The sequence below is a fragment of the Chrysoperla carnea genome, chromosome 5 (genome assembly GCF_905475395.1).
Source record: "Chrysoperla carnea chromosome 5, inChrCarn1.1, whole genome shotgun sequence".
NCBI lineage: Eukaryota > Metazoa > Arthropoda > Insecta > Neuroptera > Chrysopidae > Chrysoperla > Chrysoperla carnea.
In genome coordinates, this window is record NC_058341.1 from 53782999 (window position 1) to 53810326 (window position 27328).

The window sequence follows — 27328 nt, forward strand, 5'->3', positions numbered from 1 at the left end:
TTATGATTCATTAGAAATAGTTGTTATTGTTGAAATATTATTATTAAATTGCGGATGTTGTCGACGAAATTTCGTAAAGAAATTCTCATCATTTGTTGTTATACGTGAACGATATGAATATATTACATTAAATACATAATTTTGTTCATTTTGTATAAATGCACGCATTTTTTTTGTAAATGGATCAAAATTTAAAATACGTTTATGTCGGCGATAGATACCCTCTTTACGTTCAATTGCACATTGCAGTAATTCTTTATCAATTGGTCTACCTAAAAATTCAATTAAACCTCGTAATGTATGCTCAACATTATCAACTAATTTATCATAAAATATTATGTGTATTGGTCCGGTGAATTGTGTTAGCCAATCGATGTATGTTCGACGCCATATTTTTATATTTTGACGTACAAATTGCATCCAAACTGTAACAGAAAAAGTAAAGAAATTAATATTTTACATAAATTACACCTAATTCGATTTCTAAGTTTTTATAATAAGGTTTCACTCCAAATCTTTGAAACTATGGATTCTTGTAGTAGTGAATAAGCAGATCAAAAAACTTCGCGGACACAAAGTCCTAAAATCACGGGTTTTTGAGATATTCGAAGTCAAACCATATACATATAAGAATAGACCACGCTAGTAATGGGCGATCGTGCAAGTGGGATTCCATACTCGGTAAAAAGAGAACGATGCTCTGACGTAGTACGTTTTTTTTCTTTTTTTGGGCGTGACTTAGTGGTGCACTAGAGACCAAACGCGTATGTGTTCCTAAGTGGCACACTAGAGACCAAACGCGTGGACCGATTTTGATGATTCTTACGTCGATCGATTTGACTTAACCTTGTGGGGGATACTGAAGATATGGCAGTAATGAAAATTCAATATGGCGATCACCAGGCGCCATATTGTGGAAAAAAAAGTGAAAGGGGATGATCTATGTTAAGTTGAATATTATTGAATAGCTAGCTATTTAATAGACCAATCGATTGACGTGAGAATCATTAAGATCACTCATTTATTTTAGTCCCTAGAGCGCTTCAAACGACCAAATATAGGCTGAAAATGAAAGTTGTCGAACTATGGAAAATGGGGTCTCGTTGAATATATATTAGAAAATCCTAACTACAAAGTATAAATAAATAAAAATTAATTTAAAAAACAAAATACCCGACTCAAATCTCCCCAATAATGGATCCCGACTGTCAAAGTCGCTAAGTAAACTGTTGGTCTTGTTTTTTTTTCAGTTTTTATTTATATCACAGTCGGGTTTTTTGATTTTTTAAATTAATTTTTTGTGGGATTTTTATCAAATAAACAATGAAATATATGAGTAAGTATATATTATTTACTTTATTTAATTATCAACAAGAAAAAGTTTTATTTTGGAAATCAATGAGTTTCTTATGTATAATACCGGAGTAGGTACCATTTAAGAGACTGGTGAGTACCAATTATGAAACCGGTTATCCAAATGGTACTTTTTGGTGCATTTAACCAGCGAAAATATTAATAATAATTATAAATTAATTTTATTGTGATCAGCCAATGAAAACAATTATTTATAGCTTGATTTTAGTGAATTGAAAATAAAAATTATATTTTTTAAGTAAAAATATTTGACAATCCTAATTAATTTGATTAAAATAGTTAAAAACAGTAATTAAAATTTCAAAATAAGTTTTTGTTCTATGAATTTAATAAATTAACAATTATTAGAACTAGAGTAATTTTTTTGTATTGTCATAATAAATATATTTGTATTCTCTATGATGAAATCGACATTGTAAAAAAAATTTATTATAAAAAAAATAATTTATTAAAAAAAAAATTTCCATAAACACAATGAACTAATAACCTCAAAAAGCAAAGTCGTTTAACAATAAATAGGTATCATTTATTAATTATTTTTATTGCACTTTGAACAAAACAAATAGGCAATAAATAGAATTTTAAAAATGATTCATTTTTTTGTAAGGTGATGTAATAATATTCATATTTAGACAATCATTTTACAGTGCATTGAAGTTATATTTTCTAGAGACACATATCTTCTTATTTGACTAACTTCTTAAAGGAAGATAAACCTAATTATGATTTTTGTGAAGGGAAAAGTCATTAAGCGCGACCTTCACGACAACCTCTTGAAACGATAATACCTGATTATCGGTGGGTAATTTAAACTGCCCACAGTTTCATACCGAATTGCGGCCAGTTTGTTACCGATTGACTGATTTTGAAACAGAATACTTACGTTCGCCTTTATGACGTTTGTAACGATCTGGCGATGCAAATCCAACATGGCCACCACTTTGTCGATTAAACTCCGCCTGAATTGCCGCCGCTGGCGATCTCAACAATAATATTGCTTTTGAAAATGGTGCCCGCCCTTTTGCACTACTTTCATGTGTTTTCACTACAATCACCGATCCATCAGTAACTTTTTCTGCTGGAAAACCATTTTTCAACAGTCCAAAATCAATATAAATTGATCCTGTATAAATTCCTGTTGCTTGCTGTATTAAATAACGTAACCATGTATTCCCACTTCCCGGGAATGAAACTAATGCTGTAATTGTTTTGGAAGGAGGGTCATCAAATTTGAGCGCAGAGCACCATTGTAAACGAAGGCGACGATTTGCTTGTAAGACTGGGATTATTCCACCACCATTACCAACACGATATAAGCGTGAGCCTAACCGTAATGAATTATCATGAGCGATTATAAATCCACCTGGACCACCTCGAAATACCTAGAACAAAAAATTATTTTGACTTTATCAATTTGTCTTTTATGTAAGTGAATACTTGAATTCATGTAACAAGTACAAATTCCTTAGTGCGACTTCTTCTGTCGAGTTTATACATATAACTAGCAGTTGCCCACCCGCTTCGACAACGTTGAATATAAATTTGCACCCTCTATTTTATTCCCTTGAGCATTGAATTTTTGGAAAAAAAGAAAAAACTTTTGTTTTGAACCATGAGCTCAAATATCATTTTTACATTTCTAACTTCAAAATTGGCCTAGTTTCATACAAACCCGAATGAAAACCAATATTATCAAAATCATTTACAATTTAGCTGAAATCATTATTTCTTAAAATTATCATTAGCTTATCCATGTTAGCAATAGCTTGTTAGATAGTACATGGATCAAATTTACAAGAAATGAGAAACATTTTATCATTGTGTGCATAGTAGATGGAGGCCTATCGTTCTCTTATAAAATTTGCAATTGCCATTCGTCTTTTTTAAAATATGACCGTTTTTCAATTGTTCATTTGTAATTGGTATAGTAAATGTGTACAAAAAATTATTGAAAATAATAATTAAATAAACTTGTAGCATTAGAAATTATGAAAATAAGAGAAGAAATTGCATAAATAATATTTTTTAAATGAAAATTAACATAATTACTTATTTAAATTTTTTAGAAAATAGTATTAAATTTTCAATGCAAACCATATATACAATCCATAAAAATATACTATGCCATTCACCTGGAAACTCTTCAAATAACACTCATGTAAGGTGCGAATACAAGTATATAAAATTATTTTTATGTATGTTGGAGCAGATTTCATTTAAATCCACTTGACGGATTTTGATGAAAAAAAACTTCGTTTAAAATATTCTTTATCCTTCCAGAAATATTGTTTGCTATTGTCATGATTTTTTTTTTTTATGTATAAAAATTAGGGTAGTGAATCAAAATTTTAAATACAATTAAAACCAATGGCTAAAACCAAAAAATGGCTAAAACCAAGATTATTGTGAAATTTTGTGGAATCAGTTTTTCCAAGGAAATTTATGATACCATCACCAATTTTAATGTCGTCATAAATTAAATAAAAACTAGGTAATATCCTTGAATCGAGAATAATTTTAAAACTAATTTAAATAATATTGATAATTATTGATAATTAATTAATTTGATCTAGTTTTTAATAATATTATTTATTTTTACTACGTACTAAAATATTTATTGTGTGATTTTGCTCTAATTTGTTTTATATACAACGTAATAATCTGACAAGTGGATGAATTCATGAATTTCTGAAATCGTATAGCATAGGATTAGGAAAAAATCAAATGTCATTTTGTTTTCATCAAGGAATATATGTAGAGAATAATAAGAGTAAAATTTTTCGATATCTGCCTTGGTTTTTCGAAATATCGAAAGCTGAATAATTAAACAAAATTTTCATTTTTCGATATTTTGAAAACTACTCCATATATCGAAAAATTGTATTCTTACTTTTCGTCTTATATTGTCAAGTTATTAATTCATCAAAATTGAAAAAATATTTTTTTTAGACTTGTATTCGCACTGCCATTCATTCGCTCATTCATCCTTAATTAGTCGGGTACAAAATGATTTTTTTTTGTTTTCAATAATTTATTAAGACTTTAATTTAAATAGTTTTTTTTTAAATTTTTTACCGACTAGTTTTAGAGAAATCTATGAAAACATAGCATCCATCTACCGTTTTCCCATAAGACCAATGTTAAATATTTCTACTTTTAAAGTCATTTATGTATTTCAATAATCGGACAACCTCTTCCCCCAAAAAATTTTCAAAATTGATTTAGTCTTAGTCCAACTTCAGATAAAAAAAATTCAAGCCTTTTAAAAAAATTGCTCTGGCACTCGTACATCATTAAGCAATGCCACACGTTTGGCTTTTTACAAATGGTGCATTCTTGCGGGAATGGAAAAAGCTCTTCTTAACCCATTGGGGTTTTTTATAAGGAATTTAAAATGTTTCCGAATATGGTAGAATTGATTCACTGACTGAAAAGCGAAGTGTACCAGTGGATAACAAAGTTAAAAACGAAACTCTAACGAAATAAATTTTGATCTTCATTTGACTTGTAAAAAATTTATTCCTTCATTGATTTATATTAATTGCATTTTGGCTTATTGAAAAACAGCAACAGTAACAGCTGGTTATTATATAAAAAAATTATCAATAAAAATCATTTATAAAAAATGACAAATTTATTTATAGTTAATAAATATTTCTAGTCCCAAAAATATTATGCCTAATCTTTGTCACCGATAACAATATTCTTAGTACTGTTATACAAAATCTATTGTATTTTTTATTCGATGAATAAAATTATCTTTTTGGTAGTACTATTATTCAATCATCTCATAAGACAGATTTACGAGCAGGGTTAGTGTACTTTTAACCAGATAAACCGTAATTAGAATTTTTCAGCCAAAAAAAAAAACTTTATCCATTCCACAAGTGTTGTGGTTTCCACGACAGTCCAACGCCCTCCAATATATAGTGATGAATCTATTGAATAATGAATGTTGATATTTATTTATTAATATTTTTTTAATCTAATCTAATGATCTTTTACATGATTTTAAGACAGTTTTTTACATTTAATTATATTTTATAGTATTTTTAAGACTTGTACCATTGTTAAATTCCTTTGTCATTTATTATTTGTATTCTTAAAGTTTGAACAATTGTCAATTATTTTTAAATAGCACAACGTATCTGTTAATAAACAGTTATAAATAATCAAGTATAAAACGGTGTTGGTACATTCACGGCCCGATCCAGGGGACAATGTGGGGTGGCAAATCTTGAAAATATGATATACAGTAATCTCGATAAACGGGACTCAATGAGACCAGGACTATTCCGAAAACTTTGATTGTTTGGAAAAAATAATTATAATTTATAAATAAAAAAAACACTGAAAAAACACCATTCGAATCTACGTAAGAGAAACTGTACATATAATACATATACCCTATATACAGGGTGTCTACTTTAAGTTGATATTGGCTTGAAACTCAAAAAATAAGTATTACCGATAAAAAAAATTTAAAAAAATGTTGGGTGTGTAGGCGCACATCTTATGCAGATATTAAACGTGACTTAGGTTTTCCGTATATGCTAGATCGGGCCCTGAGTACATTTTGAAGTACCTCACATGTTCCTCATGGAAAATTCATCCCAGTGAAATTTTCTGAAAATTTGGAATTTTTTGAAAAATAGAACAAAAGTCTCCTAAATGATCTTCGTTTTCGAGATATTTTATCACAGACGTTTGGAAAAAATGGTCTTTGCTAAGATGGGTTCAAAATATGCAAAGTTGCAAAGAAGATGGAGTCACAATGAAGATGAAAATAAAGTTCTTATTAAGATTTTCTCAACACTTGAGGTAATAAAACTCAACACGGCAGTGTAGTATTTACAACTGTTCTTGCTCGTAGGTGTATTTCTGGTGAAGATCCCTTTAAGAGCGACAATTTGTAAATTAAGTTTTAAATAAAGAATAATTTGATCAAAATAAATGTTTTTTATGCCCTGTAGAAATGTAATATATATGAAGGTATTCTAAGTTTAGTCCCAAGTTTGTAATGCTTAAAAATGCTAGGAACAAAATTTTGCTTTATAGGTGTTCATAAAATCACCTAAAGAGTCCATTTCCGGTTGTCAGTCTGTCCATCTGTCCGTCTATCAATGAACACGATAACTCAAAAACGAAAAGACATTTCAAGCTGATATAGCGTGCTTAGGATGTAAAAAGTGAGGTCGGGTTCGTAAATGAGCAACATAGATCAATTATGTCTTGAGTCCTAAAAAAACTTGAAAACTAAATAAATTGCAGTCAAAGGCCTCCATAATTGTGTTTGTTTTTTAAACTCTTCTAATTTATTAAAAAAATAATGTAAGCACTGATATTTCAACACTTTCTATACAGGGTATTTCAATAATTAGTTCAGTCAATTGTTTGATTTATTATTATTTTCTACAACACATAAATTAAACTTTATAATATAATTTCAATTGCAACTTTATTAATAAATATTTCATTCTTAATTTAAATAGGATCATTGTGTTTTCTTTTTGAAAATTCGTCTATGACTACATCTTAGTCCAGGTATTTTATTATTTGAATAGATTTCTTTCAATACTCATTAGCATCAAAGATTTTTGCTAGTACACTTATCATAGTTATCATTATATTCAGATTTATTCTTAAGATTTCAACCTTATGAAAAGTATCTTTTCTATTGTTGGAGGCCCGTAATTGCCAATGCCACACGGGGATTATCTCTAAATATTAAGTAAGCCGCTTAGTATTCAATAACACAGCTATTTATTAAAACTCGAGACTCAAGAAGAAGATTCTGTTTTCATATAAAACAATATTCGATTAAATCATCAAAGGTTTAAATAACGTTTTTAAATAAACTTAGTCAAAGGTTTTGTAACGCTTAGAATTGTTGATCGTAGAAACAAAATTTGTGTATATAAGTAGATGTTTATTATTTTTACTATTATTATTTGTTTATTATTAGTTTGAGTTTTGTTTATTATTATAGACTCATCTTTTAAACTCTAAACAAAAATATACTATCATATATATTATTATGTGCATGGACGTACTTGCAAACTGAATAATTATAAATGGTTCAAACATTTATATTTAATACAGGGTACCTAAACAGTTAACTCTGTTAGTTGTTATATTGGTATAATGTTGATACTAATAAATAACAACTAGAGTGAGAACTATGCTCGGAATTTAGAATATTGTTAACAAAGCTTGAAATAAATATAAATATTATAATTATCTATTATATGCAATTATCAATACAAAACTGCTATTACTATTGCCTGTATATGACAATAAATTCAAGTGATATGCAATAATTTAAGAAGGAATACTATAGCAATTGTATATATGTATTATGTAAATTAAAAAAATACGTACCCGATTTGATAAACCACCTGGTTGAATGTCACTTAAACCTGATATAAAAACCGCTGCAATTAAATAAAACACTAATAATAAACCCACAAGTAATACACGACCGCGCCAAGACCCATTGCTAAGCGGCATTTCGCCATAATTCCCGTTGTTTTTCGCCAGTAAACAAACAATTTTTAATAATTTAACCGTTTTATTGTATTTAAAATAAATAAATTCCACTATTTTATTGAGAGATGAGGTAACTTTTTGTTTATTTATAAATTTTTAATTTAACATATCATTGATGAGGAACAATGAGAGAGCAGTTTCATTTTCGTAGTGATTATTGCATTGTGTACAATGGCATTTGCCGTACGTCCGTGTACATTATATAGCTCGTTGTTGTCGACGCCTGGAATAATAATAACACAACTAGCTCACTCTCAGTGATGGTGGTTGTGCATGGTTTGTTTGCACCCTAAAACCTATTTAACGGAGCTGTTTGTATTCGCATGTGACTGTATGTATATGTGTTCATTGATTTTTCCAACATTTTCACCACCCTCACATCAGATAAATAGATTTGTTTTTTTTCTGTATTTGTGTTATGGTATTGAAATTATATAAATTTTTTTTTCTGTTATAAGAAGGGTGCAGTCGAGGAAATAAAGTTATGATGAACATCCTGCGACTTAAAAGATTTTCAAAGTAATAATATAGCCCATCTGTAATGGTCCAAGAGCTCGCTGCAAAAAACCTGGCCTATCGAGTTACCGGATGAAGTATTTTTTAAATGATACTACTCACTGTAACTATTAAAAAAATCATTTAGTGCCAGGGCAAATATGGTGCATAACCTTGCTATATTTTTTCTAAGGTACATTTTTTGGACATAAACTGTACCAATCGAGTAACCGCTTGAAACTGATTTTAAAATGTAGTTTCGAGTGAGTAGAAAATAATTATGAACAACTGCCTCGGTCAATCTGGTGCTAACCCCATGGCACGACACATTTTTTAATTTTTTTTTTGTTGTGTTACCGTACCTATCGAGTAACCGCTTCAAACTGTAATTAAATTGAAGTTTAAACATTTCTTATTAAGAAAATATATTAGTGCCACTTCTATTTTAGTGACAAATGCCCGGCACGATACTTTATATTCCTTCAAGTCCCATACTATTGCTCATATAATCTATAACAGATACATTGGGGAATAAATGAATAAACATCTAATGGCTAACAATTACAGTAATTTTTAAGTGATTTTTTTTATTTATACGAGTATTTTATAAAGTATCAACATAAAATACAATGAAAGTTCTCTCATATACATATTTTACTATAAAATTAATTAAAAAACTTAAATATCTAAAAATATACATTGAACTATATATATAGAATTATTATTAAATGTCATCATGATCATCATCATCACTATCGTCATGATCATTGTCATTACGGCCGTGATCATCGTCACTTTTATCATAATTATCATCATCGTCAACTTTATTTTCATGATTATCATCGTTATTATCGTTATGGTCACTGTCATTTTTTTTTGTTGTAATCATCATTATCATAAGAATCATCGTTACAATTATCAATTTCATTAGGCTCTACTTCATCAAGTTCTACCATAACAATGTCTTCAACTAAGAGAGGTGTTGGATCACCTTCGAACCAAAGCGGTTCAATTTTATTGTCATTTACTGTCCATCCGCATTGTTCTGGTGAGAAATTGATGCAGTTAGCTTCAGTAGCATTCTGCCACATTGAAGTTACATAGATAGTTCGTAAAATTTTTTGTTTCAGTGACTTCAAACATGGTGGAAGTTGAGTTGAATCAAATCTTTTTACATTTTTCATAAAATATTCTGCTACAGACGTTGACGTAAATCGATTTTGAAACATTAATAATCTCGCATCATTTACATTTTTACAACTTATTCCATAAATTTTACAAGTATATTCTTGCAATATTTCCATACTTCTTAAATTATCAATTTCGTCTATATTCGCGCTCAATGTTCGCATCAAGTTTGGACAGCTTTTGACAAGTTTTGATATTTAAATTTTTTTAATTAATTTTATAGTAAAATATATGAGAGAACTTTCATTGTATTTTATGTTGATACTTGATGTTTATTCATTTATTCCCCAATGTATCTGTTATAGATTATATGAGCAATAGTATGGGACTTGAAGGAATATAAAGTATCGTGCCGGGCATTTGTCACTAAAATAGAAGTGGCACTAATATATTTTCTTAATAAGAAATGTTTAAACTTCAATTTAATTACAGTTTGAAGCGGTTACTCGATAGGTACGGTAACACAACAAAAAAAAAATTAAAAAATGTGTCGTGCCATGGGGTTAGCACCAGATTGACCGAGGCAGTTGTTCATAATTATTTTCTACTCACTCGAAACTACATTTTAAAATCAGTTTCAAGCGGTTACTCGATTGGTACAGTTTATGTCCAAAAAATGTACCTTAGAAAAAATATAGCAAGGTTATGCACCATATTTGCCCTGGCACTAAATGATTTTTTTAATAGTTACAGTGAGTAGTATCATTTAAAAAATACTTCATCCGGTAACTCGATAGGCCAGGTTTTTTGCAGCGAGCTCTTGCTCCATAATAAAAATTTTATGTAGATAGCTATGCTATTTAGAGAGATTATTTGGAGTGCATAAATACACTCAGTGACATAAAATTTTAGTCCAAGCAACTGTGTTACAAGTCGTCTCAAAATGTTCATAGGTTCTCAAATTCCGATGCCTATAAAGTTGTGTACCCCTATGCAAACTTTATTGACCTTGTTGAGGAATTAACTGGTATTTTGTTGGTCAAATAATACTTGAACAACATATTTATGCCCTTTTTTTCAATAATTTCATTTTTGTTTCCAAAATCCTAAATAATCAGGGAAATCGATAGGTTAGGTTAGGTTATATTGACTGTCCACGAAGGACACACTTAGGCTATAGAGTCCATTGTGATACCATATGTGTTTTACCACCTTTCAGCTGATAATTTCATTTATCAGTTCCTCAATTTCAGAAGCTGAGTCCACCTCCTTCATGCATATGCTACCCTAAGCATACCGCGGACGGAATTGGTAACACGTTACCCAACTGAGCTAATAGGAAAATCGATTCTTTGAAGTACTTTTGCTTAGGTATAACCAAAAAAATTGATGTACTTTCAAACTGCTGTGTCTCCGCGAAAAATAATGCATTCTTGAACGTACAGGACTCTTTCGAAAGCATGTACTTTTTTTTTTAAATATACCTCAAAAGCACTAAAAAAAGTTCGTACATAAACTTTGACAAGCGATTTTAAAGAAGAGAACAAGCTTGCCAATGATAATATTAGTTTTCATTCAAAAAAGTTTTTGCACTCTGCGCTCACAAAGACGCAAAGCGCTAGAAGACTATATAACTTTTGAATTACATTTTCAAAAAATTAAAAGTACATGCTTTTGAATGAGCTGTCTATCTGGGTGAAATTCTGTGCCGGTGAGTGTAGATAAAAGTACTCCCTTGAGTGTATTTTTGAATTTAATTTAAACTATTATGAAGAAATATGGTGTGATTACTCGTAAAAATTCTGTATATAAATATAACGAAAAAAGTAAACTGTTTTTTCACTTTGGCCATTTTCAATAATTTCTTTTAGGTCTACGACCAGTGTACATTTTACCATCTTGCTAAATTTAGGGCAAAATAAGAAGTTGTTTTCTCTTTCTTTTATAGCTGCCTCACTAGTCTATAATTGATGGATATATGTTTAGGACGATATTCAAATAATAAAATAATTGACACCAACTGGAAAAACCATTTTATCGGATACTCATAGAACTGCTTGTTCGCTAACATCCTTAAGATTGCAAAATTAGGCTGTCCTGCGACGGACTTCCTGTTCTGATAAAAGTCAGAATGTTCAGCTTATGCATTTTTTATTCAATTTATTTCTTATTTGAATTTCGTCTAAAACGAAATATATTTATAAATTTTTAAATTGTAGCAATTATATATATATTGAACTAAAAATAATAAAATAATATCTCGGTCACGAGATTTTCAAAGCGAAAAATCAGCAATGCGAAATCTTTACAAATGTTCCACTTAAATTTCTGTCCATAATAAAATAAATTGCCAAAATTTACATATACATATTGCGTTAATTATTTGAGAAATGGCAGATATTTTCGTATTTATATTTATGTTTGAACTATTGAAAATATATTAATGCTTAATCTTCTGTCTTTATTAATCTTTACGTCTCGATATCTTCAAAAGGTTTTGCTTGATAGTTGCACACAAGCAACTAGAAATAGTAATATATTGCACTGACTATAATATTGTAATAACATGATGGCATTAGTTTGTTCTTTAATATATGCCACTTGTTATACCTAGTCGTAAAAATATACATAACTTTTCATATTGCATCGTTAAAATACTAAATACAAAATGTGGTTTTTGAATGACGCATATCAAATATCAAAAACATTGTCTTCATGTTTCTTAGATTTTAGCCTTAACATAAATATATTACGTTTTACTTTGAAAAAAATAAATTGTCGTATATAACTTTACATACATTTACATTTTTATTAACATCCCAAATGTATATAATAAAAACTTCGTAACCGAATCGTTGTTGATTTATAACTTTTTATCATAAAAACATATGATAAAGTATTTCTATGCACGCAAAATGTGAAAAATTCAATCAGTTTTTTTCGATCCACATTTCAATTATTAGATTGATTGTAGAATTGATTTATTTCGTATGAATAAAGTTTTTTTTGTTATAACACTCATCAAAAATAACATTTTGCATTTGTGAAAAGTGAAATAATTTTGTGAAGTTATTCATATCCATTATTCTTAACGAACATCGGCGTAATACGTAGTTTTTATTGTTCACATCGTTTTGAATGTAACGGATGACCGAAATTAAAGCAAGATTTTTAAAGGAAATGAGTAGAATTCAATCCTTTTTGTGAATCTTTAGAGAGGGGCAGCTGTCCATTTCTGTCCCCTTGACGATACCCATGCTCATGCGTGATCGGAAGGGGTTGCATGAGGGTGCACTTTCATGCCCCTGCCTTGAAGGGAAATACATAGAACAAGTTAAAAAATTCATTGTCTTCCTGTACTCTTTTCCACCTCAGTCCTATACGAAAAAGTTATTGTCTCACCGTTAATTAAACGTACGGTAAATACGTTCAACTCGTCAATAAAACTATTCCTGCGCTGCTTCCAGAAGTTTTTCTGTTCTTTTTGTCATAGTCCACGATTCGCATACATATAATAAAAAAGGGAAAACTTAACACTTTAGCACTCAAGTCTTTGTCGTTTTCTAAATGTTTTTGTTTTCCAGTAACGACCTGAATTTAACATTGTATGATACCTTTGCAAGGGTCACACGCCTCTTGATCTTATGTGTACATCTCCCGTCTTCAACTACAAGAGCTCCAAGGTAAGCATATTGGTTCACTTGTTCCACCATGATATAATGAATTCCTAATTCGCATTTGGTTTTTGTTTGTTTATTGCCATACACTTTTCTTATTTGTGTATCTCCAGAAATAGTTTGAAGCTTTCGAAAACTCGACTTTTGTAGAAATATTTCCAAAAATAAATTATTTAAAATCGTAACAGAAGAACTGTTGTATAGCTTAAATGACATCGAAGCCATGATAAGTCACTTTTACAATTTCATATAACACCTATAATACCTCTTACTCAAGTGCATTGCTTAACGCATGTATTCTGTCATACTCGTGATATTAATATGCCTAGATGTAACGAACACAATTTATATTCATGGTATGCCTACAAATTATGAGATCTCTGGAGATTTATGTAACAGTAGCTGTAATAGGCATAATTTGATATGACCATATATAAATATTTCATTTTATTTAGAACGTCGTATTTAAGATCTCAGTGCCTTGCCTATAGTTTTAAGTTTCAAAAAAATACTCCTAAAAATATTTCTGTGAAGTTTGATCAAGAAAAAAATTAGCTGTCGAACAGGAAATAGACTTATAAGCAAAACTAAATCTATAAAATAATGGAATGGTTGGTTCACGAGTCTAACCGCTCTTGGACAGACATTCAAGGCTCTTATAAAAGCATGGAAAAAAGGCTTTTCCTTCATTAGCTTTTCTTGCAAAAAGGCTTCAAATCATTTACAACGGGGAAAAATAATTTCAGGACACTTACTGATATGCTTACTGACCATTGCAAATCACTTAGGATGGGCTCATATTCACTCAATTGTGAATTAAATGAGGTGTCGCCCAAGGATATCCTACAGTTTTTTAAAGATTTTGTGCCATTATGAGCTTATTTGAAGCATAACTGGTATAATAGATCGAACTTTTCGCAGTACAAAAGATCTTCTATGACCTACTTCAAAGTGAAATCTTAGCTAGCCTAAATAGTATTTATACGTTCTCGCCAGAATATGAAGCCGTTGATAGATACATCTCTAAAAATTTTTGTATAACTTCAATATCCATAAAGGGCGTTTTCTTTCTAGACTAGAATAAATGTAAAATCTAGAATTTGGATTTGAAAGATTATATTCAGGAATTGTTTAAAGTTTTGAATAGTTATTCATCATTCTCTCTCAGTCATTGATAAGTTCAGTGCCAAGTTTATAGACAATAACATACATAATGATAATTAATAATTGTTATGTATGTTAATGTTCATAGTCAATTTGCCTGATAAGACAAACTTAATTTTTTTTAAAGTTGCAATAGTTATGGCGTACGAGTTAATGCATACTAGTTGGCGATACCCACAATACATCTGGTGAATAGCCCTATTCAATACTATAATATTACTTACATTACTTAAGTTATCAAGTGTCTATGTTAGGTAAAGGTTAATATAGAGGTATGTACATGTTTCTATGTACCCTAGTTAATATAGAGGTATGTACATGTTTCTATATAGTTACTGAGGGCCTATACAGAGATTATTTATTTGTGTTATAGATGTTGCGTCTTTTAAGTTACAGAGGTTTTGGGCTCTGACGGGAAGGGAACATAGTATTTTTTGAAGTAACAGAGGTTTTTATGTTACCGAGGTTTAAGTTATCGAGATTCTACTGTATATTTATACCACACCAGCATTGTAGTAGTAAACGCCCATTTCTTGATTATTATGAGAAACTTAAATATATGCTATGATAAATTATGAAGTTTAAATATTATCGTTGAAATTATGTAAGATTTTCCATGAACCCAGGACCGTAACCAGAAAATACCATGTTTTCGATTGACATCTCTTCAAGGCATGATTTCCCTCTATAGAAAAATTTTACAATTTGCAGAATTTCTGTGGGAGGAGGGTTGGTCTCTTTGGATCTTAGGACTGACTAAAGTTTTGTATGGACATAATAATTTTATAAATTTGATTTAAAAAAATTTTCAACTAGCACAGTACGTAATTTGTAAATATTGAAAGTCGCTTTATCTTAAAAAGTATCTAAATAATTTAATTAAAACATTTTTACATAATGTACTAATCATATATGTAATATACTCCTATATGGGCAGTTGGTACGGGAAAGAATGTCCAAACATTACGGTGCCGACAATATTTGTTTTCTCTCTCGTTCGAGACATTTTATCTATACTGCGCATGCTAAAAATGCACAGAGCATGCGCAGAGCTGAGAAATGCGATCGGAAGAGTGAGAGAACGATACACTATCTGTTTCACTTAGTCCGAACGCCTTCCACTTATAGGAACTGACCATATATGTTTACGTATTACATATATGGTACTAATTATTATTTTGATAATAAAACATTGTGCAATAAAATAATATGTAAAAAAAGATTAATTTTAATATTGTTGATATTTTAATGACCCACTGGGATAATTCTACACACCCGTGATTGTATAAAAAAAAAAGTTGCTTAGTGAGCCTAGCTCAGTTGTAATTACCTGGAAGGTGTTTTTAGTAGGTTCGACCTCCACACTATCAGGACCTTGGAATTCCTTTTCCCTTTAGAGATGTTCACCTAACCATAAAAAAAAAAAAAAATGTGCTTTGTTTTCCTATGCTACTAATTTCTGATGTGCTTTCCATGCTACTGGTTTCAAATTGCGCGTTTTATTGCACTCATGCACTTATGAAGGAATAAATTTTTTTCAAAACGCTCATGAGGAAATTCGGGAAAAGATTTCTATTGTGCCAGCAAGATCATTTCAATTTTCTTGTGTTCCATAAATAAACCTTGATTATTTATATTATACTTTTTGAATTCTTTACGTGTATACTTTTTTAATCAATTAAAAATTTACAAATTAAAAATTTGTATTTTTTTTTTTAAATTACCTCTTACGTTAATTTTGGCACATACTTTGTAAAACTAACCTGAGCATTCAAGTTTATTTTACTCTTTTTTTTCATTTATAATTAATTGAATTATTCTTAAAAAAACAGTTTAATACAAACAGGTATATGTTTATATTTACACAAATATAAATAAACAACATCAAGAAAAATTTATATACCCTTTTTGTGTGCACGTTATCAAGTAACTTTATTTACCTACATTTTTATCTTATCTTTTTATACATTTCATCGCTCCGTATCATTATTTAGATTTATACACATCCTTTTATTTCTTGGATGTTGAAAACATTTTTCGCCTGAAACAATATTTAATTAACACCGCTCTCATTAAAGTTTAAAACATAAACCAAATGTCGGTATATTGATTAAAATTTTAATAAGTAAAATTCAATTTACGGAAAACTCTATACATAAAATATAACGGTTGTGAAAGTATGTTTTCCATGAAAATGTTTGCACAACGGTATAATAAATAATAGCATTATTTCTGGTTTATATATAAACAGACTGACAGACTTTTATATATTAAAGGGACATATGAATTTGTTAAATATCCAATATCGTATGTCTTTTGTCCAGAAACATCATAAACACTGAAAGGAAAAAAGGCCTAGTCTTAGTTAGTTGACTAACAGGACATTCAAGAGCCAGAGGAAAAATTAAAGGACTAATAAATTACCGGAAGAGCATTAAGTATTTGTTTCATTTCTACAAAATGCTGTCCAAACTAATTTCTTGGAACACCAAAAATTATAAGATATATATAAAAAATCAAAAAATGCTTATACTAACCCAAAGTTCCATTATTCTTTTTAGAATACTCTGGACGAAAACCTTTCAAAACCTCGTTAAAAAAGTTTCATAAGAAATAGCATGTTCTAGCTTTTATGGAAACTTTTGAATTACTGGTACTGATGCAATTTTGAATTTTTAAAAGAAGAGTTACAATCGATAAAACTGCTCATAATATAAGAACTTTACTCTTATTTTATACACTTATCTAATTTAAAAATCCAGGCTTGCAATTATATTTAAATTATCTTATCGTAAAAAGGATCCAATAGAAATTTTACTAAGATGCGTGAAAAATAAACAATGCTACTTTGCGACGAATAACATTTTAGAAACATAATTCAAAAATTGTTTGTAAAATTTATTACGTAAAGACTTTAAGCCCATGCTAAAATTTTTCGAGTGAAATGAACCACCAGGAATCATGTTGAAACAAGTGAAAACAAACAATTGACTGAGTTAATTGTTGAAATACCATGTATAGACATGGTATCGTGATGTTATCGGACAGACACAGACGACAGACGACAGACTGAAAACCAGAAATGGACTAATTAGGTGATTTTATTAACAACTATACCAAATTATGTTCATAGCATCAATATTTTTAAGCGTTACAAACTTGGGACTAAACTTAGTGTACCTTGGTATATTTAATATACATGGTATAAAAAGATGCTCCTATATGTAAAAGTAAGTTTAAGCACCATAGTATCAGTTTTTTACATTACAGGTGAGAATATGAATGCTACACCCCTTGGTGTCTAACCCCTGCACCAGTAAGTATATACGGCATTGTTGGATACTAACTCTGCATAAATATTCAAAGCGAATTACATCAATGCCGTACAGAAATAAAACACGTAGAACTTCCGAAATTGACGGGAGATCAAAAATTTTTTTAAAATTCCGGTATCGAAGTTATTGGATTTATTTTTGTACAGCATTTATGTAATTCGCTTCGAATACTTATAGTTTAGTATCCACCAACGCCGTACATATTTTCTGATGCAGAGTGAGAAACCAAGAGGTGTGACATTCATATTCTCACCTGTACCATGCTTAAACTTAGCCATGGTGCTTAAACTTACTTTTACATATAGGAGCATCTTTTTCAACATGATTCCTGGTATATAGGTCCATTCATTTGAAAATTTTAGCATGGGCTTTTAGTCTAGTATGACATAGGTACAAAAATGAGAGCTTCTAATAACAGGTTTCATCCTATAAAATTATAATTATCAACATTGAATTATTTAATGAGTCAGTTATTACTTTATTAAATATGGGGGAGTTTCGTCGAGCCTGATGAATGAAAATCAATAAATTCAAATTTTATTATTTTACTGACACACTAATGCAATAATTCTATTACGTAGTTTTTAAATTTTTTTTTCGATTCTAGGTGATAACAATATTTAGAAAATTTAAAAAAGTATTCTTTGAATGAAACTACATTATATTTATTAAAATTGAATTGTATCACCTACTCATTGCAAGCAATTTAACGCTCAACTAAGAATTAATATTATGTCAGGCACGATCTTAAATACAGTGTGTCGCATTTAAGATGAAGACACCCTTACACTTTCGTCATTTGTGGGAATATCGATTTGAAAATTTGCACAGCAATATAGGGGATTGTGTTACATTTTTTAGGATAGTTAACAGAAACCTGAACATTAAACTCTGCCTACTACAAATTGACAAATAGGGCAAGTTCTTAAAGTTTCTTTATCGAAAAAAAATTCTAGAAAAAGTTGCTATATCCAAATACCATAGATTTTCATGACAAAATTGGCATGTTTAATTTTTAATTCTTTTGTTCTTTACTCAAAAATATTCTCTTTAATTAAGATTACTAGACAAGATATTTGTCAATATTTAGTTTACACTGTATGCGTCATATTAAAAACATCAATTATAATCGAAGAGACCATGATGTAAATAAATATCGTATGCATGATTAAAAGTAAACAATAAAAACAAAAAGTAATGTATTAATGTAAGTTTATTTTTAATTTTTTAACTATGGAAAAACTATATATAAAACTATAAAAACTGGACACATTGATAACTTTTAATAGTGATATGTATTCAAATATTTCAATAAACTTGTAAAAATAATTTTGAGTGCAGACCAAAATAATGAAAAAATTATAAATTCGGATTTTATCATGAAAATCGGAATATAGGAATAAAAACATATTCAAACAACTTTTTCTGAGAATTTTTTTCGATATTTCTCTAACTGTCTCTGGCGTTAGGCAAAATTTTAAGAATTTGCCCTATTTGTCAATTTGTAGTAGGCTGAGTCAGGTTTCGGTTAAATATCTTAAAAAATGTGACCCACCCCCCTCTATGACTATGTACATTTCTATGACTATGCAAAACGATATTCCTATAAATGACGAAAGTATGAAGGTGTATTCATCTTAAATGCGACACACTGTAAAAATTCATACTGATATCTTACTTCGTTTTGTTTTTATTCCAATATAAAAATGGGTAACTGTTATCTGATCATCTTTTAGTAAGTTTAGAAAACATACATAGTATACTCAAATTCGAACCAAAAACCTTACGTTATTGGTAAACGGTAGCCTTACCTCAATGTAAAAAAATATAAATAAATCAACAAAATCCTTTAAAAATTAAGCGACGAAAATTAAATATTTTGAATACTTATTTAGATTTATCAGAATCGATCCTTGACATCGAATCTGAGAATGACTGTTTAAATAACTCGACTCATTTTGTTAGAAAAAATATTTTTATTAAATATTTACATAAATATTAACAAACGTCATTTAAAAATACAAATAAAAAAAATTTAAGTTTATCAAAAAAATAAAATAAAAAAGTGGATAAATTTCGTTAAGTTCGATCGAAAATTATATATCACACACTATTCCAGCCATAAATATTCATTGTCCAAAATTATCTTATCTACGATACCGATAGTATCTACCGTAACTAGGATAATTATAACTACGTCCATAATTTAAACTTCTGGTCTTAGTGTAACAATGTTTTAAGGAATCGCCAGTAGTATCTGGTGGGCATGTACAAACAGCAAGATGACGTCTTGCAGAACATTGAGCACCACTACCACATTCTCCAATACAAGGATCCGTACATTGGTTGTTATTACAAGCCCGGTTATCGGGACATTGTTCATCAACTTCGCATTCACCACGAATACATCCAGTAACACCGTTACCTAAATATCCTGGCAAACATGTACAAACTGGACGATCTTGACCACTACGATCGTATCCTGGAGTACATTTTGCGTTGGCTCCACATGGATTTGGATCACATAAATCACCTAAAATGGAACAGAAAGCTCATATTGTATTGATGCAAAAAAATATTAATATAGTCACTGCAGAATTGGCAAAGACATACTTCGAAATAGACAAACAATTGGCTCAAATAAACGAAATTATTCTAATTTTTTGATCAAAATTACCTTAATAAATTGGTTTTTATTAAAATTTTAGAACTCTAAATTTCGAGTAAATGACCGAAAACATCTCGTCGAGACACTCCCATAAATTGCCGACATGCGAAAATTTTCTCAAAATTTCAACTGAACGAACAAATTTTTCCAAGTTTATACATATCTATACATACGTTTTTCGAATGGACGACATTGTACGAATGGATCTCCAGTCATATCACGTGGGCAGGAACATACTGGAGTTAATCCACGGAGTTCACAATTTGCTCCAACACCGCAAGCATTTTCGCAAGGATTTGTACATTTATTGTAGTAACAAGCAGGTTTGTGGCCAGGACATTCTCCGTGTGAAGTACATTCAGGTAAACAAATTTCGAAAGGATTTCCCTTATAATTCTGCAAAAACCAAATTAAGTTTATTCTTTTTTCAAAAATAAAAATTTAATAAACAATTATATTACCTCTGGGCAAACGCAAAGAGGGCGATGATTAGCAACATTTTGACAAATAGCACCTTTGCCGCATTGGTCACAGGCGTTCTTGCAGTGGAAATTGACACAATTTTGAGTTGAACCACATTCGACATCGCTTGTACATTCACGACGACATCCAGTCAAAGGTGATCCATAAAAGTCGGGTAAACATTTACATAATGGAGCGCCATTACGATTAGAACATTCAGCATTGATTCCGCATGGGTTGGGTGAACATGGATCAGCTAAAAATTATAAAATAAAAATTATAATTACTTCAAGAAATTTAACTCCCAAAAGTTTACACTTCACTAGCATTGGACCATTCAGTTTTTAAACTTTTACATATTTTTATTAAACTAAATTTATTCAAACTAAATTTGTACATTTATTTAAAATATTTTGTACTTTATATAAGTCAAAGTCCTTAGTTACGTCCTAGACCGGATATCTAAAGGACCCGGGTTCGAGTCCTAGCTTCTGAGTAATTTTTTCCTTTCTTTCTACTTGTTCAAGTTTAAACTTTTGGTTTAATTAATGAATGGCACAAGCGATAATTAGCAATGGGAAAAAAAGACAGTGTTTATAATATTGAAGATAAAAATTACTTACGTGGGATAGCTGGTGAACATCTGGATCCTGGATTACCAGTAAAACCTGGTGGACATGAGCACACTGGTAAATGATGACTTACTTCGCAATGAGCACCATAACCGCAAGCATTTTCACAAGGATTTACACATTTATTATTCACACTGCAGGTTAAATGATCCGGACAATCGTCATTATCTAAAAAAAATTACAAAAATTTTATATTGACCATTTTTCGTAACAAAAATAAACTTAAAAATTTGATGAATTTCATTTTCCTGCTATAAACTGATTTGTTTTGTGCTAATAAAAACTTTTTTACGTCAGGTATTGAAAATTCTGGGAAATTGTACATTTCAAAATAATTATTGTAGAAACAGAACACTCTCCCTAGCACGTTAGCAGAGAGTTGCAATCGAGGCGATTGAAGCAATTAGGAGGACATAACGGCAAAAATCGTGTAATGATGGATGAAATCTCGGTGTAATTTCTTCAGGCCAATCCTCAAAAGCTTTTTGTTCAATTAGACAGATTTACACTTTTTACTTAAAAATACTGCTAACTTCACGAATATATAAAAATTTTTGCAGATATCTCCCGAATTGTTCCGATATAAAAGCTTTCCGTGCTGGTCTCTCTTCGATAAAAAACCTAAACGTCCAGTCGTTAAATGAACATGACTTTTGTACTTTTTTCACAAAGTTTAATAAAATTTCTTCAGTAAATTTGATCCACATAATTCAAAAATGGCGTTATTTGAAGAGAGACACGGTGCTATTTTAGTGGATAACTTAGAAATTTATAGTTACATCGCAAAATGCACCTGACTAAAAAAATTTTGGATCCACTCCTGATCTTTCCATGGCTTCCACCAGCAGCCAAGCGTTTCATTTTTTACTTAATTTGGGAAATTTTTAAGGCAACATTTGTTCGAATTTTAATTTTGTAAAAGTACAAAAATAACAAGATTTACCCATAAATTATTAGGATTGACACCCTGTCGTGAGAAAATAGTTTGCTTAAGACATGACTAACAAAAAAAAAAAAACAAATGTATTTATAGAAAATGAAAAAACTTTCATTGATTACGTACCATAAATAGTAAATACAAATGTATATCACTCAAAACAAATCAATCTATCTAGGAAATAAAAATAACTAAATACGACCCTGAATTTTGATTTATGTGATCTGAATACATTTGTTGTCAACAAAAAAACAATCCAATCAATTCCTTACCAACGCATTCAACTGGTGTACACTGGAACAATGGATCACCAATATGTTTTGGTAAACACGAACATACAGGACGGCCCTCGCCTTTATGATTTAATGTACATCGAGCATTTACACCACATGTACTGCCACCACAACCTAAAGTTGATATAGCTGCGAAAAAATAAAAAATAAAATATACAAATCTCCAATTAGAAAGTTATTTCTTTTTAAATATCCGCTTAATAATTTCCCTCAAAATTAAGGAATGAGCCAACAAAACAAAATTTTAAAAAATAGTCTATTTATGGTGCTTTAAAATTCCAGTTTGATACTTTCCTGCGACAAGTACGAATAACATTCTTGTTATTCTATCACAGACTGTCATGTTTACGTGTATTTGAAATAATGAACGTATTTAAATTCAAATATTCGTTACATACTTACATAGACAAATCATTTTAGATGAGTTAAGTGTAAAATGAAGTATTTTTTGTACCTCAACGTATTGAGCCAAATTTTCTTTTAAATGTTCTGGAAGGTGCTAGATTAAAATGTACATCTAACTTGGTGCCGCTAGAAAGTTTGGCCATTGCTATTCGTCAAATAAGCCAATTATTGGAATCTACTTCTGAGTTGATTTTTGAAAATTTTAAAACTTTGAAAATATTGAACAAAATAAGCCATAAAAGTATATTTGAGGGTTTTCGTGGTCACTAATCACGATTCCGAAGCCAGAATTCCGATATACTCCCCTCTCCTTCTTATACTGGGTGTTCCAGACCACCCGTCCAGGCTGATTATTTTTGAAAGTTTCAAAAAAAAATGAAAACGAAAAAACACGTATCAAATATTTTTTGAAACTCTATCACACCCTACTAAATACACCTCTTACCTTCAACCCCTTGTTAGGGGTAGGGGGTGCAACTTAAAAAAGTCAAATGGAAACCCCCAATTTTTTTTGCAGATTAAGATTTGAAAAATTTTCGAACAAAATGTTTCTATTTTTTTTTTGACAAATCTGAATCTGCAAAAAAAATTGGGGGTTTCCATTTGACTTTTTTAAGTTGCACCCCCTACCCCTAACAAGGGGTTGAAGGTAAGAGGTGTATTTAGTAGGGTGTGATAGAGTTTCAAAAAATATTTGATACGTGTTTTTTCGTTTTCATTTTTTTTTGAAACTTTCAAAAATAATCAGCCTGGACGGGTGGTCTGGAACACCCTGTATAATTAATAATTTTGTCGAATATTTACAGTTTCTGTTTTGGACTAGTGAGGGAGAATTACCTCAAGAGAGGGGAAGTATATCAGAATTCAGACTTCGGAACCGTGATTAGTGACCCCGAAAACCACGAGTATACATTTTGGTCCATTTTGTTGAATATTTACAGAATATTGCTACTTTGGTCCCGCGGGCCGAATTATCCCAGTAGTGGGGGAGTATATGGAAATTCTGACTTCGGAATAGTGATCAGCGATCCCAAAAAAAAACCCGAATATATGTTTCTGACCCATTTTGTTGAATATTTGCAAAGTTTTAAAATTTTCAAAAATCACCTCAGAAATGGATTCTTATAATGGGCCTATTTCAATGCAAATCCATTATATTTTATCATTTATATTATGTTTGCCCGTCCGTCTGTCCTTTAGTCAGCACGATAGCACTAAATCAGTGTGAAAAGGGAATTTTGTGTTCATAAATGAGCAACATGGGTCACTTAGGTCATAGATTCGCGAAACCCATCTTATAAACCATAAAAAATGGAAACAAGTTCCAATGTAAAACTTTTTTTATAAGAAAATTAACAACTTTTGTATGAAACATTTTTCCGTAAACATCATTGTTTTTCTGTGAGGGAACAAATAAAGGCAAAAAATTTGATGTCCATTTTCTCTAAAACTACAACCGATAAAGAGTTGAAAATTAAACTTAAATTTCGAAGTATTTTCTAGAAAAACTATTATTTAGTTTTTCAAAAATCTATCACTATACTCCCTGGTTGAAGTTACTTACATTTCAAGTAATAGTAAAATTTATCAGCAAAGTTGAAAATAACGTACAAATAATTTCAACCCTAAGTTTAAAATTGCCTTGGCAACTAAATAATAGTTTTTCTAGAAAATACTTCGAAATTTAAGTACATTAGAGCAAATGGTGGGATCCCTATACAGGGAATTTCAACAATTAAGGCAGTACGAGTGCCAAGGCAATTTTAAACTTAGGGTTGAAATTATTTGTACGTTATTTTCAACTTTGCTGATAAATTTTACTATTACTTTTTGAATGTAGACGAAAAGTAAGAAAAAAAATTTTCGATATCTGCCTTGGTTTTCGAAATATTGAGCAAAATCAAACATCCTTGCAATATATAGGAAAGGAGTTAAAAAACAACTTCACTTGCAATAGAGCTTTACCTAATTAACCATATAAATTTTTACATGTTTGCAAATTTAACGTTTTTAACTTTTAATAATAACCGGTTAAATTATATCCATACGGAAACCCAAAAACAATTATAATTAACGAGATGATTAAAATGGTTGAATTTCAGATTATAATATAATCACCATTTCATAACAAGAAACGAGTCATACTTAATTTTTATAAATATCTCTCACTTGAGATTTACACAATGCTAAATGCAAAAAAAAATTATATAATCGATTTTGAAAATTGCGTGGTCGAAGCTTGTAAACACTTATAATTAAAGCATGCCATAAATAGTGAAGTTACATCATTGACACACATTTTCTAATAAGAACTCGTTTAAAATGCATGAGACAAAAGAAAAAATTAATAATTTGCAAATTTAGATTCAATAAATTTTTCTATTAAGGGGAGGTGTTTTAAAATGATCCCCCTAAGAAAGAATGTAAAGTATATTCAAACTATTCAAGGCATGTAAACTGCAGTCGAAATATTTTTGGTTTCTTTTTAAAGTGTTGCAATTTTGTCATGCCATTTTTTATTCAAATTTTTAGAACTATTCAATATTTCTCAAAAAGGATTTTACCGTCCTTGTAAGAATAGGTGCGTTTTTTACCAAACATTCACATAAAATATTATTTTTTTTTTTTTTGCATCGATTAGTATTAACAAAAAATCACTGGTAAAATCATCCAAATCCACAAATTCAACACATGATGGGGGATTATTTTACCTATTAAAATTTTAAACACAAAATAGGTATCATTTTAACCAATATAAAGGGGATCATTTTATCCGTAACGGCATATTTGAATATCGTTATAAAAACTGACCTTAAATTTCATTATTCGCCTATCAAAATGTGTTACAATATTATTAAAAGTTAAATTAATATTTTTGCTGAGAAACACCAAATAGCTTTTACACCTCCATAAATTGTTGTTCAACAATTAATTTAATCACGTGTAAGCCATCTTCCGATAAATATAATAGATGGCTTTAATATGATTCACTTACAACAACGAAGGATCATTTTACCCTGAGGGCTCATTTTGCAACACATTCCCCTATTATTTTCAGTATTGTTTGTCAACCCTAGTAACTCAGTTGGTTAAAGCGTAACCAATTCCGTACGCGGTATGCAAAGGGTAGCGGATTTGATTCCCACCATGATAACAAAAAATTATTTTAATTAATGATTGTGATTGTGATCAATATCTGGTGTAGCACATGGTATATGCATGAAGGAGGTGTACTCAGAGCCTCAAAATAATTGAAGAGCTGATAAATGAAATTAATCCTATGGTCCTATGGCTCTATAGTCTAAATTTGGACACTCAATATAGCCTAATCTAACCATTATTTATATTTAGTTGTGAGTAACAATACACACTGATATCAATTTTCACGCAAGTTCGTGCGTGGAATTCGTGTAGATGCTCGTGCGACCATAGCCAAAAACTTAGGTTCATATTTTATTTCTATTCAAAAATGTTTACTTGAAATATGAGTACTTAGCTGAGATTCTAAACATTGTTGGATCATCTTTCTATAAAATTATGATCAACGTTCTATAAATATTAACAAACAATCAATAAAACCGTCAAATACTCATAAAATTTAAAAATTAGAAAAATAATGTGCATTTTCACCCTCTATTAAAGACGGCTGGTACGTCAGCACCCGTCGCACCATCCTAGCCCCAGTATCGACACTACGCTAGCCTGACTTTTTACACGAACTCATAGTTACGCGAACTTATAGTTACGCGATTTTTAGATTTCCTGTGTTATGCACTGTACCATACAACAAATACTTAACATGCGAATTCGACACTCGCGGTTATCGCTCATTAGGAAATACACCTACCGTTTAAGTTCGAGATATTTTGTACTTTAAAATTATACCGCTAACAACTGTAATACTCACATTTTTGAAAACTAAGCTTAAACTTTTAGAAAAAAAAAATTAAAAATAATAACTTGCTCACAATGTATACGACACTCACCAAAAGAACAAATAAAAGCTTTTAAACGAAATAATTTTTCTTAGAAAACTCTAACAATTGAGATAAAAATGAAATAATAAAAATTCGTAATTATTTACCTTTAGTGTAATGACAATATCCAATTATAAACAATACACAATAAATGACCCTCATCTTTAAAAAATGAGATGTGAGATGTGAGGAAAAACACTTTTGTCAAGAATAACAATCATTAAACATTAAA

The 27328-nt window shown here is 30.0% G+C and overlaps 2 protein-coding genes across 2 annotated transcripts; both read right to left on the bottom strand.

Moving 5' to 3' along the window:
* Positions 1–8003, bottom strand: LOC123301235 (WSCD family member AAEL009094). The gene is made up of 3 exons (XM_044883969.1): positions 7756–8003; positions 2258–2756; positions 1–425 (listed from the first exon to the last, which is right to left on the bottom strand). The coding sequence occupies exons 1-3, from the start codon at positions 7882–7884 to the stop codon at positions 1–3; spliced, it is 1053 nt and encodes a 350-aa protein (XP_044739904.1). The 5' UTR covers positions 7885–8003.
* An 11764-nt stretch (positions 8004–19767) lies between these two features.
* On the bottom strand, positions 19768–27328 carry LOC123299660 (neurogenic locus notch homolog protein 1). The gene is made up of 6 exons (XM_044881948.1): positions 27204–27328; positions 22694–22843; positions 21476–21652; positions 20852–21108; positions 20564–20786; positions 19768–20255 (listed from the first exon to the last, which is right to left on the bottom strand). Exons 1-6 carry the CDS (start codon positions 27256–27258, stop codon positions 19870–19872), a joined length of 1248 nt encoding a protein of 415 aa, XP_044737883.1. The 5' UTR covers positions 27259–27328; the 3' UTR covers positions 19768–19869.

What these genes read in the sequence shown, in the direction of transcription:
- LOC123301235 (XM_044883969.1), bottom strand. Translation starts at nt 7,884, where the DNA reads ATGCCGCTTAGCAATGGGTCTTGGCGCGGTCGTGTATTACTTGTGGGT. An exon ending in CAGGTGGTTTATCAAATCGG is followed by an intron (nt 2,757 to 7,755) that starts GTACGTATTTTT and finishes TTTTTGTTCTAG; the next exon opens with GTATTTCGAGGTGGTCCAGG. An exon ending in CAAACGTCATAAAGGCGAAC is followed by an intron (nt 426 to 2,257) that starts GTAAGTATTCTG and finishes TTTCTGTTACAG; the next exon opens with TTTGGATGCAATTTGTACGT.
- LOC123299660 (XM_044881948.1), bottom strand. Translation starts at nt 27,258, where the DNA reads ATGAGGGTCATTTATTGTGTATTGTTTATAATTGGATATTGTCATTAC. An exon ending in ATGTTCACCAGCTATCCCAC is followed by an intron (nt 21,109 to 21,475) that starts GTAAGTAATTTT and finishes TATAATTTTTAG; the next exon opens with CTGATCCATGTTCACCCAAC. An exon ending in CTCTTTGCGTTTGCCCAGAG is followed by an intron (nt 20,787 to 20,851) that starts GTAATATAATTG and finishes TGGTTTTTGCAG; the next exon opens with AATTATAAGGGAAATCCTTT.